This window comes from Syngnathus leptorhynchus, chromosome 18, assembly GCF_054491065.1.
Source record: "Syngnathus leptorhynchus isolate UIUO chromosome 18, UIUO_Slep, whole genome shotgun sequence".
NCBI classification, from domain to species: domain Eukaryota; kingdom Metazoa; phylum Chordata; class Actinopteri; order Syngnathiformes; family Syngnathidae; genus Syngnathus; species Syngnathus leptorhynchus.
In genome coordinates, this window is record NC_141212.1 from 7,609,970 (window position 1) to 7,624,640 (window position 14,671).

The window sequence follows — 14,671 nt, forward strand, 5'->3', positions numbered from 1 at the left end:
CGGCCTTCCCAGAATGCTTTGCTACTCTAGAGAAGGCGGGGTCAAGACTCGTGGAATGAGGACCGAGGGACTTTGATGGCTTCTGTCTCGTTGGTTTTGGCTCAAGGGTGTCCTCATACTGTATGATGTCATTACATAATGTGCTCTCCAGCCAGAGAAGTCTCAGAAACCTCAAGCACTGTTGACAACTGCAAAACGTACCGTGCTGTGCATTAACAACTCAATGATATTTCTTAAAGTTACTCTACATGCACAATGGAATTGTAAGTGAAAGTGTATTCAGGAATGAAGCAAGTATACGTTGGTTGTGACAGGGGTGCTTTCAAAGCTTATTTCGAGATCAAAGCGTCATGGATTAATCAATGTATTGATTGGGCGGGTGCCTACAAAAATCCAGCATGTGATTGGAGGATTTAGGTGGGCTCAGTCACAGTTGACTTGACTGACCTGATTGTTGAAATAAGAGCTATTCCTGGAAATGACTCATGGTGTGGATTTTAAGATTGACTATAGCGCTTTATGCTTTATTGACAAAAAAAAAAAGAAAAATCTTAATGTAGGGGATTTTCCAATGAAAATAACCCTGGTAAAAAAAAATCCTGAGTGCAAAATAATAAAAAATAAATTGGGGGGGGGGGGGGGGGTCTTATGAGGCAAGGGGTGGGGAGTTGCTACGTGGAGGCAGAAGTGGTGCTGAAGGGACAGCTCCCGCCTCATAAAGTACAAGACGGAACTCGCCCCCACCCCCACCCCCAGAAGAGTAGCACAACCATGAACCAGCCCAGCTCCCCGTCATCCAGATCAGCGCTCGCTCTCGGCCAGACCCCCTGACACGCAGCAGCCATGAAGAGGCAAAACGTGCGTACCCTGGCACTCATCGTCTGCACCCTCACCTACCTGCTCGTGGGCGCGGCGATTTTCGGCGTGCTGGAGTCGCAAACGGAGACGAGCCAGAGGCGAGAGGTGTCCCTCCGCCGGGCCGAGCTGCTCCACACCTTTAACTTGTCCGCGGGGGACTTTGACAAGCTGGAGAAGGTTGTGCTGCAACTCAAGCCACATAAAGCCGGAGTGCAGTGGCAATTCGCCGGGTCCTTTTATTTCGCCATCACTGTGATCACCACCATAGGTAAGTCAACCGCGTTTTCAGAGGGATGGACTTGTTGAGTTGCGGCACACGGGGCAACAATAAGTAGATTTCATAAAACATGCTTTTAAACACGTGAGCTTTAAAACAAACTCATGACATGAACACTACGCACCACAGATGTCCGCTTGCAACACATCATGGAGCCACTACAGTGATTCAAAGCATTGGAGCAGAAATCCAGTCGTCTTAATAAATAAAAAGAAATAAAAATCTAAACATTAATAGCCTAGTCCCATAAGGAATAACAATTAAAAGTAATGATATAAACAATTAATATATGCATAATTGACTAACAAAACCCCCCAATATAAGTACTTAAGATGGTACTCACTCATGCCAACATAAAATTGAAACACAAATGAATTTGATAAAAAATAAATCAATAAAACTAAAGTCTCAAATCTGTCCCGTCATCTCTGAAATTGTGAATGTCATGAAATAAAAACATTATACACGCATGTTGAACTGCAGCAAATGCAAATATGTTTTTCCGGGCTTAACACCTTGAGACACCTTTATAAATAGAGAACACATTAGCGCTTATTGAGCTGGGAGTATTTTCGGATGAATTACAGCAGGGAGGGGGGACATTAAAGAAAAAAATATGTGCTGCAGCTGCAGTCTCTCTTTAAATACACCCAAATAACAATTTGCCACAAATTCCATAACTTTGTAAAACCTTTAGATGGGGAATTTGTCCTTATGTGTTATTTCCTTTATTCTTCAGCATCTTCTTATGTGTAAACGTCAAAAAGGAACTGATCTGTGACTTTTAACCCAACCAGACGCGGGTCTTTTGTAAGTGTGGACTCTAAGGCTGCTGCAAACAAACAAGCAACGATCAGTGTTCCAAGCTGCCATTAAATATTAATGAGAACACCAGAGCCTGACAGTTGGCCTTGTGGCTCACAGTTTGAGGCTGTACTCACTGTACTCACTCAAGCTCAAGCCACAATGACCTACTGTCAAAATGACCACACTGAAGCATTTTATTCCAATCTTCCTGAGCATAACCAAGAGCCAATATATAAAAATAGACCTGGAGCTAATTTTCTGTGGGATATTCTTTGAAGTTATAACACAGTCATTTTAGAAATGAGGTCTTACGCATTAGTCCCAAGTCAGTGTGAGGACTGAGAATCACATAAAATCACACAAATCATGCATGCATCCATTTTACATTTACAACTCAGTTTGAAAACAGGAAACGCCTTAAAGATTGCAGGTCGGCCTCGCGCCATGTGTGTTGGCGAGGGTCATATGGTAAAAATGAAGGCTTAGGGGGAATCGCCGACGACACATGAAGGTCGGGCCGACTGTGTGGAGGACAAACATGAGAAGTGACTTATGGTTCACATCCTCTGGCTGTTATCTGATGTCCACTACATACGTCAGATCAAAAACATGGGAGATATTTGAGTTATTCATATGTAGCACATATTTTGACCACATCTTATTTTTTAGAGATGGCACAGATTTTGTGTTTGCAATTTCATTGCTAGTTGACTTCATTCATCCCCGCCAAGATAAATTGCTGTTGATGTTTTTTGGGGCCGCATGCGGCGCAAACTCGATATTATTTGCTGGCATTGTAGGTTTGTGATTTTGTTGAAATCATTTTTTAACTGCTGCTTAATGAGGTTGGTTGTTTCATATGCCACCAGAGAATTGTTAAAAATAGTGTCAAATAAAACCTCTTTTTTGTTTTTGTACCTCACCGTTCATTTTGTTGGGCCATGAGTGTCCCAATCAAAACAATGGTGACAGGCCTCATTAATATTAGCGTGAATGCTTGTATCTTTGCACTCACATAGTCGGGCCAGTTTCCACCTAATGACATCTTGCGGATGATGGGCAGCCACGGTGACGCAACATAATGTGGATATTTTGGAAATAACAGATGTTCTCTCCTTGAAATGACACAATGGACCTTGAGAATGAAATGACATTTGTTGCAGTTAATGAATAAATGGCGTGAATACTTGTATCTTTGCACTCACATAGTCGGGCCAGTTTCCACCTAATGACATCTTGCGGATGATGGGCAGCCACGATGACGCAACATAATGTGGATATTTTGGAAATAACAGATGTTCTCTCTTTGAAATGACACAATGGACCTTGAGAATGAAATGACATTTGTTGCAGTTAATGAATAAATGGCCTCCGTGTTTCTGAGTCACTTTTGTCTCTGAGATGCCACTCAAAGGATAAAATGACTGTAGCGGTTTGTGTGTGAGCTCCCAAAGACATCTTAAAATGTCTACTTGAATAATTGTTACTTCACATTTGACCTGTCTTGGAATATTTGGAAATGATAAAAATCCATGTATTGCTTGGAGTGTCATGACATCACAAAGTTCAGTTTGATAAAAGTTACAATTTTAGATGAATTTTCTGAGAACAAAGCTGCATGTCTCTCTTGGTTTAGGAGATTCACGTCGCATTGTCATGTATTTGCTCGGGTTGTGATGTTTATTCATGTGTTTAATGGAGAGAGACAATGAGAAGGCTTGGCAGGTTACCACTGCTTTGTTGGTTAATAGATTTGGGGCAGCACCTGCGAGCATTGAAGTCATGCAACTTATCCTCGTGGTCGTTTTGGAGTATTTCGTATTTATTAAATGCGCTCCAAGCTCATTTTGCATCTCACTTGGATGCCCTTTTTACCTTTACACGGAAAGTATGACACAATGGAAATTATTACTGGTCTGTTGTGAATCATAGGTACTGTATATCAAAGTCGATAATGTTTGACTGGAATGACTCCCCCCTTGTTCCCGCCGCTCACCTCACGTGACTCACTCGAGCGGGCTCACGTCTCTGCTTTATGCTCCGCAGCCTGAATGGAAAGTTGCCTGACTGGCTAAACAAAACATTTGTATTTATTAGACTCCATGGTCTGGCTGGATCATCGTGATTGGAGTTAAACCAAAGCAAATAGAGCACGGTAGTGAGACATGACTGGGTTTAACTTGAAGCCCCCTTCTGACCCTATTCAGGGTTATAAATATACACCTCATGACGGACATGAGGAATAAGCTTTATCCTAAGTAACTGGCTCTGCTGAACTCTATTTTTTTTCATGTGAAAGGAAGGATACCTAGAGTCTCATGCCCTGGAATATGACTTGATGCAACCAAGAACTTTTATTATTATTATTATTATTATTATTTATTTATTTATTTATTTATTTATTTATTTATTTATTTATTTATTTATTTATTTTGCTGTGGTGACCCCTGAGGAGAAAAGCCAAAAGGACAAGAAGATTATTATTATTATTATTAATATTATTATTATTATGTAGTAGTAGCAGCAATAGCATTGCCATTGGTACTTTCCTTTCACCGTACTGTATTTCTGTCTAATCATCATTGACTTTCCAAAAAGAAGCTCATCACTAGGAATGTAACATGATGCTTTGTGTGCACAAGCCTCCCTCTGCGTTCACATGGCCGTCCGTCTTGCACTTTCGCCTCTCGTGGTCCGAAAAAGGAAAGGTATTGGGAATGAGAGTTGTGCGTAGACACTTTGGTTATGATTCCCAGAACAATGATTGGATTAAAGCTGTGGTGAGTTTACAAGAAATGTTCAGGGTTCATAGTAACACAGTGGAATAATTGCAGGGGGAATTCCTTTATACAAGATACAAGATGAACTGAAGTCATGAAAATGTAAATGACAAGAGACAGGAAGTGCTAAGAAATCTGTGTTAAGGAGCTTTAAAAGGGCAGGATGGAAATGCGGATGCTCTTGTAAAACAATTGCTGGAAGAGTGAAATTGCATGAGTTGTTGGCGCTCTAAAACAAACACAGCTGTCATGAATTCAATAAATGGGAGCTTTTTAAGCAGGCATGGTTTTATGTGTATACATAAGTCACCAGTCACACAACTAATGATTATATTTCATATTTATCTCACGAGCGTGTAGTTCAGACGGTTGAAAACTTTTTACACCGGATGTTGCGTATAGAAAAAAAGGAAAATGACCGCTTTGACGATGCTTCATCTTCTGTTTATTAAACATGCAAAAACAAATATATATAGAGACAATGGTCATTGCACTTTTTGCGCAATACACAGAATAAAAGTTACTATAGAAGCTTTTCATACACACTAACTAACGTAAGTGTATACAAATGAATATTAAACACAAAAGCGTCCTCTAAAACCCCAAAAATACATTCTAAATGTCTCCTGTACAATTGAAGGCTCAAAACACAAATTCAACAAGTCTCCTGCACGATATGGAAAGCAAATACACACACACATGACCACATTGGAGAATTCCTCCCTGGGTACGATATGCCGCACTGAGCACAGTCTCCAAAGTATTTCAGTGATAGGCGAGCTATGGTTACAGGAGTCCCCCCTCAAAAAAATAAACACCAACAATATCAAAGTGGGTGGTCAAGACATCAAATAAAATAATCGGTGGAGCACTGGTTAGCATATCCGCCTCACAGTTCAGCGGACGCGGGTTCGATTCCACTCCTTGTGTTGAGTTTGTATGTTCTCCCCGTGCCTGCCTGGGTTTTCTCCAGGTCCTCCGGTTTTCTCTCACATCCCAAAAACATGCATGTTTAGGCTGATTGAGCGGTCCAAATTGCCCCTAGGTGTGAGTGCGAGTGCGGATGGTTGTGCCCTGCGATTGGCTGGCAACCGGTTCAGGGTGTCCCCCGCCTGCTGCCAGATGACGGCTGGGATAGGCTCCAGCACGCCCGCGACCCCCGTGGGGACTAAGCGGTTCAGAAAATGGATGGATCACAGCACTGGAGTTATTTGGACTGACTGCAGCAATTGAGTGCAGCTGGCTTGGTTATATTCTATACAGTCTTCGAGGGGAATTTGTTCTCCAATTTGTCTTCAGCATCTACCTAATACCTCAACAAGCCAAACTGAATCAAGTGGACACACACACACACACACACACACACACACACACACACACACACACACACACACACACACACACACACACACACACACACACACACACACACACACACACACCTAATGATAATAGCAATAACAGTCGCAGGTGAGTAGTTTTTACCCTTGAGGGCCGCCAAGTTTATGAGTACACATTAGGTAGGCGTGAAAATAGAAATACAAACATTTTGATGACCTTGGGCTAAAACAACAGACTGTGAGCATTTTGCTTTCTCAAGTAACACCTATATCACGACCATCACACGGGATGACTCCTCGGTTTCCTTTCCACAGGCTACGGGGGCGAATGATGACAGAGTGCACAAAGCAATCACCACAATTTTACAATAGTTGCTTAGAAATCAATTTTAAATGTAAATGTATTCGAAGGTGTGGAGCGACTTGGGGGCTGAAATGTGAAGATAAGCCTGAATTTACTCTCTTGGCTTGCAGACAAATTATCCACTTCTTGCCTCGGATGATTACCTATGCAAAAGGTACATGAGGAATTGTTTCATTATGAGTTACTTTTTTAATTTGCAAAATTATACCCAAAGTAAATAATGAAATCAACAGACGTTTTGAGAAGGGTGCATGGAAGTTGACACTGGAATGTGCTTTACTGCCACTTATAGGACTGGAGGAAATAAGATAAGCTTCAACGTTGTCATTCAATAATTTCCCTAACAGGAAATGTCAATTTTATATGAATCCTAATTGGTTGAGACCTACACCATTCATTATGAAACAGAATGCTTTTTGCATTACCCTCTCTCATCAGCCACAACATAACATTTATTATACATTACATATAATGGCATCGATATTAAGTCTTACCACACATAGATACTCTGTTCCTTAGTGACCTGGTCTGCTAAGGTGAAGCTGCAGATTGAGTGGAGGTGAAGCAGCTCCACTCCCTGTCTGCCAGCATTCGCCATCTGCTTTGCCCAAGGCAGTGGTCGGCCCACAAAAAAAAAGGTGTTAAAATTACCTGCACACGCTGTTAAAACTGACTCTGACTTTTTCTCCGAAAACTATTACGATAAATTGGTGGCAGTCAATAATGGAACCCAGTACGAATACTTATAATACTTCAAATATTTTGTAACTGTAAACGGATACAACCTTAAGGCCATGCAATGCATCCAATTCCACTTCCCGCTTAATGTAATTTGTGCCAGCGGGCTTTGATGTTTATCAGCAGGCCTCTCGGTGTCCCTTTTTCATCCAGCCTTTTTCCATATTGCATTTACACTTTCATTAAGTAAATGACACCGATCGGTGTGTCGTGTGCCATTGCCAGTGCATGTCAGTGTGTTTAGAACACAGCATCTACTCCGTAAAAGCTGCTGGACACATTTTAGGCTCAACATTGTTGGATCAGGTCGCAGCTAGGAGCAGGTGAGCGATGACAGAGGTACAAAATGTCTGAATAAAAGTAAAATAAGAAAATGTTGAGACACAAATGATCACGTGGACCACAGGAACGGCCATCTTGTGATTCAATATATCATGTATTTTGTGTGTTGGCAGTGTTACAAAAGAAATGCTTTGAAATTCCAGTATCTAATTGCACAACATACTCTCTTACTAGTCACACTTTCCTCTCTGGTCTGCCCACATGGGTGCATTTTGAAAGCCCAAATGGAGCACTTGAAACAGACCCGCCGGTGCTTTTGAGATGACCTCTTAAAAGCCCATGACTCAAATATTTGCTTTTGACAAAATGGGCCATCAAGTTACATTTTGTTTGTTTTGCCATCGCTACACTAAATCAACATTGTTGATTCTTAAAACATGGAATATAGGATCAAGTCCTCCATCGTCATGGCAATGCCAGAAATATGGAGGTAGATTTGGGTCAAATGTTTTGTATTTGAAAAAACAAAACTTGTACGACTTGAAAAAATAAAACTTGAAACTGAAAACCAACGTGTTGAGCTTGAAACTTGAAAAACAGAAAAATGTATTAAAAAAATAAATAAAATAATAAAAACCCACCCCCAGGAAGACACAGAAAATGTAAATTGAGTGTAGCAAATTTGAACAGGTTACCTGAAAAAAAGATCAGGATCTGAAAAAACAAGAGTTGAACCTGAAAAAAAAGATGTGACCTTCCATCCATCCATTTTCTGAACCGCTTTGTCCCCACGGGGGTCGCGGGCGTGCTGGAGCCTATCCCAGCCATCATCGGTCAGGAGGCGGGGGATAGCCTGAACTGGTTGCCAGCCAATCGCTGGGCACACAGAGACTAACAACTATCCTCGCTCGCACTCACATCTATGGGCAATTTGGAGTGCTCAATCAGCCTACCATGCATGATTTTGGGATGGCCGGAGGTGGAATCAAACCCACACCCTCCTAACCGTGAGGCGGACGTGCTACCCAGAGCACCGACCGCCAAGCCGCCCAGATGTGACCTCAAAACTTAAAAAATAAATGGCGATGAAACCTGAACATAAAATAGTTCATTCAAAAAATTTACCATAGGGAAGCCAAACTATTTTCAACTCCAAAAAAACTTTACATCTTAAAATGACATCTTAATTTTTTTTTAGTTTTAATACATTTTTTCTTTTTCAAGTTTCAAGCTCAACATGTTTATTTTCAGTTTCAAGTTTTATTTTTTCAAGTACAAGTTTTGTTTTTTCAAGTACAAAACATTTGACCCCAATCTACCTCCACACAGAAACCTCTTAAGGATGTTTTTTTCCTATGCTTCCTAAACCTCTCCCATACGTCCTTTCATCTTTCCTATCCTCATTGACCCTTCACTAGCCCCGCCATCCGGTGCATCCACCGTTCGGTCCAGCTGTGACTTTTAAAACAAGTTTGCATCCAACACCTATCAGTTCCATAAATCACGTGATTTATTTAATTAGTCAGCCCCCGTCGAGATCTCACACTCCACTTGGAGTGCTTACTGAGCTCATGGAAAACTTAACGTCTGCCAAGTTTTCTTTTCATATCCCCTAAAAAGGAACCTGAGGAGTACGCACGGAATCGGACCTTGTTTTATTTTTATGGTGAGAACAAAACAGAAGCTTAAATGGTTAGACACATGAAGACGAATCTATGAATATTTGTGTGAATGTTTTAGAGGAGGGATTTCTGAAACCAAATTAAAATGAAACTAGACAGATGCTAACTTTTTTTAGCCTGCTTGTTTAGTGCTTTCATTCTGTGAGTAAACTATTACAAGCTTGCTTGGTTTTCTGTTCTTCGTATGATATTCCTCGAATTCACTTTGTTTGCCCACATGCTCTTTTCGTAGCAGCTGCCAAGAAAGGCTCAGGTCAAAAGTCAGAAACAAAATGGAGTGAGATTCCGGGGACCAAAGCTGTGTTTAAGTGCCAAAGTAAACACACAATGGGGTTATGTGGAGTTGGAGGTGTCTGTGATTAAGAGACCAAGTCTGTCTAAATGTGGGAAAATCTGCTATCATAGTCATCTTTTGCAATTGTCATTTTGTGGTCAGAGTTACAATCTGAAGGGTCAGGCATTGATATCTTTGGCCTGCCACAGCTGGAGATGAAAGCAAACTGTGGCAAAAAAAAAAGCAGCCCGCTCTAAGACAGCCTATTCCAAAATGATATGAATTTGTGTTTGTTTGCGTTTGTGCGGAACATTTCATGATGTATGTGTTCTTTTTAAGAGCGTTGTAAATGTAGATAAGTGGGATGTTGCGCTCGCCAGACCACCTGGACGTTCAAATTGCAGTCGTTCAACTGACTGCACCTCACCAATAACATTGCCAGTTTTGTTGTAGGGACCAAGATTCACCATAAAAAAAAGAGACCCTACTCCACCTATTATTTACACAGTCGTGCCCTGAGAAAAAGTTAAACCTTTCTGTTACCACACCCATATCACGAATCATCTTTCCCCATTGAAATAAATGGAAATGCCATTCATCTGTTCCAGGGGCCACCCCACAAAGAAAAAAGAAAAAATGTCGTAGAAGAAATCCTTATAGGCATCTTGAGTCATAAACAATGCTAAAACGTTTTTGAGCTTCCGAAAAGAAGCCTGCCTTTACGATTGTATACACCGCATTTGTCACATGAGATGCTCTATCCTTTAATTACGCCGGTGCAATTATACACAGAGAAGAACCTCCCTGTTTCAAGTCGATCCTTGTATTATCCAACATGGCAGTGCATGCCTGATCGACTTCCACTTCTGAAGACATTAAGAGACACTACGAAACAAAATAGCACCATCATTTCAAATTTTGCAATGGAGTTCCTAATAAATAGGTTCTGGACTCTGTTTTGATCTCAAAAGGCCCAAAATGCTCAATGAGAAATAGAATTGGATGACGTGCTTGAGAGCAAACCAATTTATGTCCACTCATGTGATACCATTCTTTTATTGTCTTTTGAAGGCACACACTTGGAGTTGCCTAATTAATGAGTGTAATAAAGACACGAGCTGCAGTGGGTGGTGTTTTGTCTTCAAGTATACGTGACAAACAAGCACTGACAAGACAAGAAAGCTTTTACTCAGTGTTCGTGATTATATTATCAATTAAGAATAGAGATGTGCACCCATTTGCTGAGATAAATGTGGAATACATTTAAAAGAATTCTTCAAATTTAACATGCACATTTTTCTTCATGATTTCATTCCCCTCTTATCTGAAAAATTATGTGCTCCAAGGATCTTAAATGAAATGCACCTTAAGGCTCAAAAGCAGTACAAGCACTAATGAGAGGCAGATGAATGTGTTGACTCGGGTACACCTGTGCTTCGATGACATTAAGCCTCTCCTGCTTGTTAGTTTTGCATAATCGATCTTTTAAAATCCTCTTAGCATAAATGCTAGGCAATTTCCATTGCCATTCATATGATAATTACAAAAATGAGGTTATGAGATGAGACAAGCCTCAGTCTCAGGTTGGGCGGTTGATAATCTTTATAACAAACCAAGACAATGAGATGGGTTTAACGCTCGGAAAAGTGATTTTTACTCTAGAAAATTCCCGTCACATGAAAACGTTCTCACTGTAGGCAGAACGGGTTAGAGGAGAGGATGTGGACCTCTTCAGTTTTACACACAGCAGTAGGACCGCTGGGTCTCATCACGTCCAGCTCCTGCGATTGCTGTCGCAGAGCATCGCTGTCAATCAGATGACGCAGTGCTGTCGATATTTCATGACAGCTGCGCCACACCTAAGACACTGTGCTATTCCCGCTCTTGCAAAAGGAAAAGAACAGAATCCAGGATAGCACTTTTTTTTTTTAAAAGAAAATGCATACTGTATTTGAAGAAAATAGGGAAAAAGTGTCAGCATCACCATGTTAATTTTGCATGAACGTCGGTATATATTTTCCATAAACGATTAAGAACAAAATTGTTTGGAAATTGATTGTCTGAGCTATGAAGGTGAACCTATTGCTGACTTTGGACTAGCTAATGACAGGGATAAGAATCGTACAGACTGTGACAGGGATGGAAAAAAATGACAGTTTGCTCAACAAGGAATATGAAACACCACCAGAAGATGGCAACAGAGCTGAGGGAAAAAACAAGACAAGAAAACAACAGAAAAGCAACAAAAGCTCACAGCCAAAACAAACCACAAGAAACAAAATGCATGGACACAGAAGAGTCATGTTGACTACACAGGTGGATCCTGGACATAACAGGATGCAAGATGATATTTATACTCAGGTGATTGGGATTACAGGTAGAGGCAATCACCATAATGTAGGAGTAAAGAAGAAGAAGAAGTAAAGCTTCCGAAACAAAAGGAAATAATGACTCCAAAAAAAAGTTACTACCCGAAATAGTCCACTAAAAAACTGACTTTTTTACAAAAATGATGAGCCATGACAGATAATTAAGTCCCAACTAATTTCAAATAAATATGATTCTCTTTTTCATTTACATTTACAATGCTTGAGAAGCAGTTCATGTGAAGTAGAGCTAATGACAGGCAGACAGACTTTATGATCCAGAATGTATAAAACTGGAGAGGACTATGCAGAAGCACAAAGGGTCATTTTGTCACTCTCTCTCCCTCCTTACATAACAAGCGATACACCCTAAGGTGTCCTTTTCATATGAGCTGCGAAAAATTGCAAATGGCTAATTAGGTGCAAAAGCACTGATTAGGTGAGGCCACTCCACAGAGAACAATTGGCAATGAATTATTTAAACTCTCTCTGCTGTACATGACATCAGTACTTGGCCATTGGCGCCACACTGCTGTGCATTCTCATCTCCAATTTCATTCTGCTGTTGCAAAATTAAGTTTTTGAACTGATCTGAAGACGTATGGAGAGAATACAAATTAGCTTTGACCAGGTTTGACTCTTTTACAGTCTTTCTGACTCTCTCACAGCCTCCAGTGGATTGAATTAGTTCTGCGCCAGTAACAGAGTCTCTTTGTCCCTGTCTCACAGGGTATGGTCACGCTGCCCCCAGCACAGATGAAGGGAAGGCGTTCTGCATGATCTATGCCCTCCTTGGCATCCCTCTCACCCTGGTCATGTTCCAGAGTGTGGGCGAACGCATCAACACATTTGTGAGGTTTCTTCTCCATCGCCTGAAGAAATGCCTCGGCATGAGGCGAACTGAGGTTTCCATGTTCAACATGGTGACGGTGGGTTTTATATCCTGCATGAGTACGCTGTGCGCAGGGGCGTTTGCGTTTTCTCAATTTGAGGGATGGACCTTCTTTCACGCTTTCTACTACTGCTTCATCACTCTCACCACTATCGGTTTTGGGGACTACGTGGCGCTGCAGAACGACCATGCTCTGCAGACCAAGCTGGATTACGTGGCCTTCAGCTTCATCTACATCTTGACTGGCCTGGCTGTGATTGGAGCCTTCCTCAACTTAGCTGTCCTCCGCTTCATGACCATGAACGCTGAGGATGAGAAAAGGGATGCCGAGCAGAGGGCCCTACTGGCTCATAATGGCCAGGTCGGCAGACACATGCACTGTGTGACGGACCAAGCATCCCCTTCCTCCACGGCGTCGGGATGTGGCGGAGGAAGCGGCGGCGGAGGAGCGGCCAGCCGGGGACTGCGCAATGTTTATGCCGAGGTTCTACAGTTCCAGTCCATGTGTTCTTGCCTTTGGTACAAAAGCCGAGAGAAGCTGCAGTACTCCGTCCCGATGATCATCCCACGTGACCTCTCCAATTCGGACAGCTACATGGAGCAGGGACAATCCTTCTCCAACCCGCTTCACTCCAATGGCTGTATGTGCAGTCTGCAGCCCCACTCGGGTATTAGCTCCGTGTCTACGGGTCTTCACAGCATCAGCGTGTACAGGAGACTCAACAAACGAAGATGCTCCATCTAGGCATAATCTTAAACCCACTTGAAATTTACCTGTGGTAAAAGAAGCATGCCAGCTCCGGACATGGAGGGGACAACTTTAGTGTTGAGACTCCCAGGTGGTGATGTCCAAGCAGTCTAGGCTCCAAACACTAAGCACAAGTCAGCCTCTAAGTCAGGCAAGAGATTAGCCCGTCTTCCTCACCGTTTTGAGGTCGGGGGCTCAAGCCTACCTGTGGATCTTGTGCATGTTCTACCCATGCCCAAACCATGCTTGAAATAAGAAAAAATATATTGTACTCACGTTCGATCAATGTCCCACTCAACCCAAAATTATTTGTGGACGTGTGGATGAGCCACAATTAAAAAAATGAAGCATTGATTAAAAATTTTACAACAATGGCTCCTATTGATATAAACGAACGTTACGTTTGTTAAAGATCTTTGCTTAGACACTGAGATTTTGCTATGATATGACATGTAAATATCATCTTTCTTATATCAATACAGATTAATATGTTGTACACATTAAAAATGTGTATATATTTGAACACCTTAACTGTTGTTTTTTCAGTAATTGTAGTGAGTGTCTTTTCCTTTGTGTTATGTTCAAGCCAAATTTTTCAACCGGCTTCGTCCTTTGTTTCTCAAAGATACTTTATGTTAAAGTTAAGAATGATTGTTGCAAATCAAACATGGATTTATGAGACACTCGTGTTTCAACCACTGGCCATTGCCATCCCTTCAATCGGACCTCAGAGATTTATACAAATGTATTGATTCAATCTTTTTGGTTTCCTCTCGTCATCTGACTCTTGTATGTACTTGTTGCTTGTCAATATGTTTTATGATATCGTAGCTGTTGCCTATAAACTTACATATCAAATTCACTGCAGCACCTTAGAAGATTGTTGTCTGCTTTGGAACATTGGATGTCAGTGCACATTTGTTTCTTATTCTATAGAAACCAAATTGTTTTGTTTTTATTTAAAACAGACATATGCTTTAGTGATGATAAGAGATTATCATCAATGGCCTCAGCGTTTGAAACTCATGCACATTGCTTAAATAACACACTTCAGACGATTTTAGGTTTTCATACAGTGTCCTTTTCCGCTTCAGCCCCGTGATGCGTTTTATTGCTATAGTTTGGTTGTGGTTGGTTTTACAATGTTCCACTAAACATTTTATTTCGGACACATTTATATTTTTCTACATGCAGATACAGACTGACAGCAAAATACGGTTGAACCTGGAGATAATTTGCAGTCAATAATGTGTGTAGCCATAT

The 14,671-nt window shown here is 41.3% G+C and overlaps 1 protein-coding gene across 1 annotated transcript; it reads left to right on the forward strand.

Moving 5' to 3' along the window:
* The first annotated feature begins 843 nt into the window (after positions 1 to 843).
* kcnk3a (potassium channel, subfamily K, member 3a) lies at positions 844 to 14,671 on the forward strand. Its single transcript, XM_085937721.1, has 2 exons — positions 844 to 1,126; positions 12,498 to 14,671. Exons 1-2 carry the CDS (start codon positions 844 to 846, stop codon positions 13,403 to 13,405), a joined length of 1,191 nt encoding a protein of 396 aa, XP_085793847.1. The 3' UTR covers positions 13,406 to 14,671.

Excerpts from the sequence above, each read along its gene's own strand:
- kcnk3a (XM_085937721.1), top strand. The coding sequence starts at position 844 with ATGAAGAGGCAAAACGTGCGTACCCTGGCACTCATCGTCTGCACCCTC. Across the intron at positions 1,127-12,497 it reads CACTGTGATCACCACCATAG|GGTATGGTCACGCTGCCCCC; the intron begins GTAAGTCAACCG and ends CCTGTCTCACAG.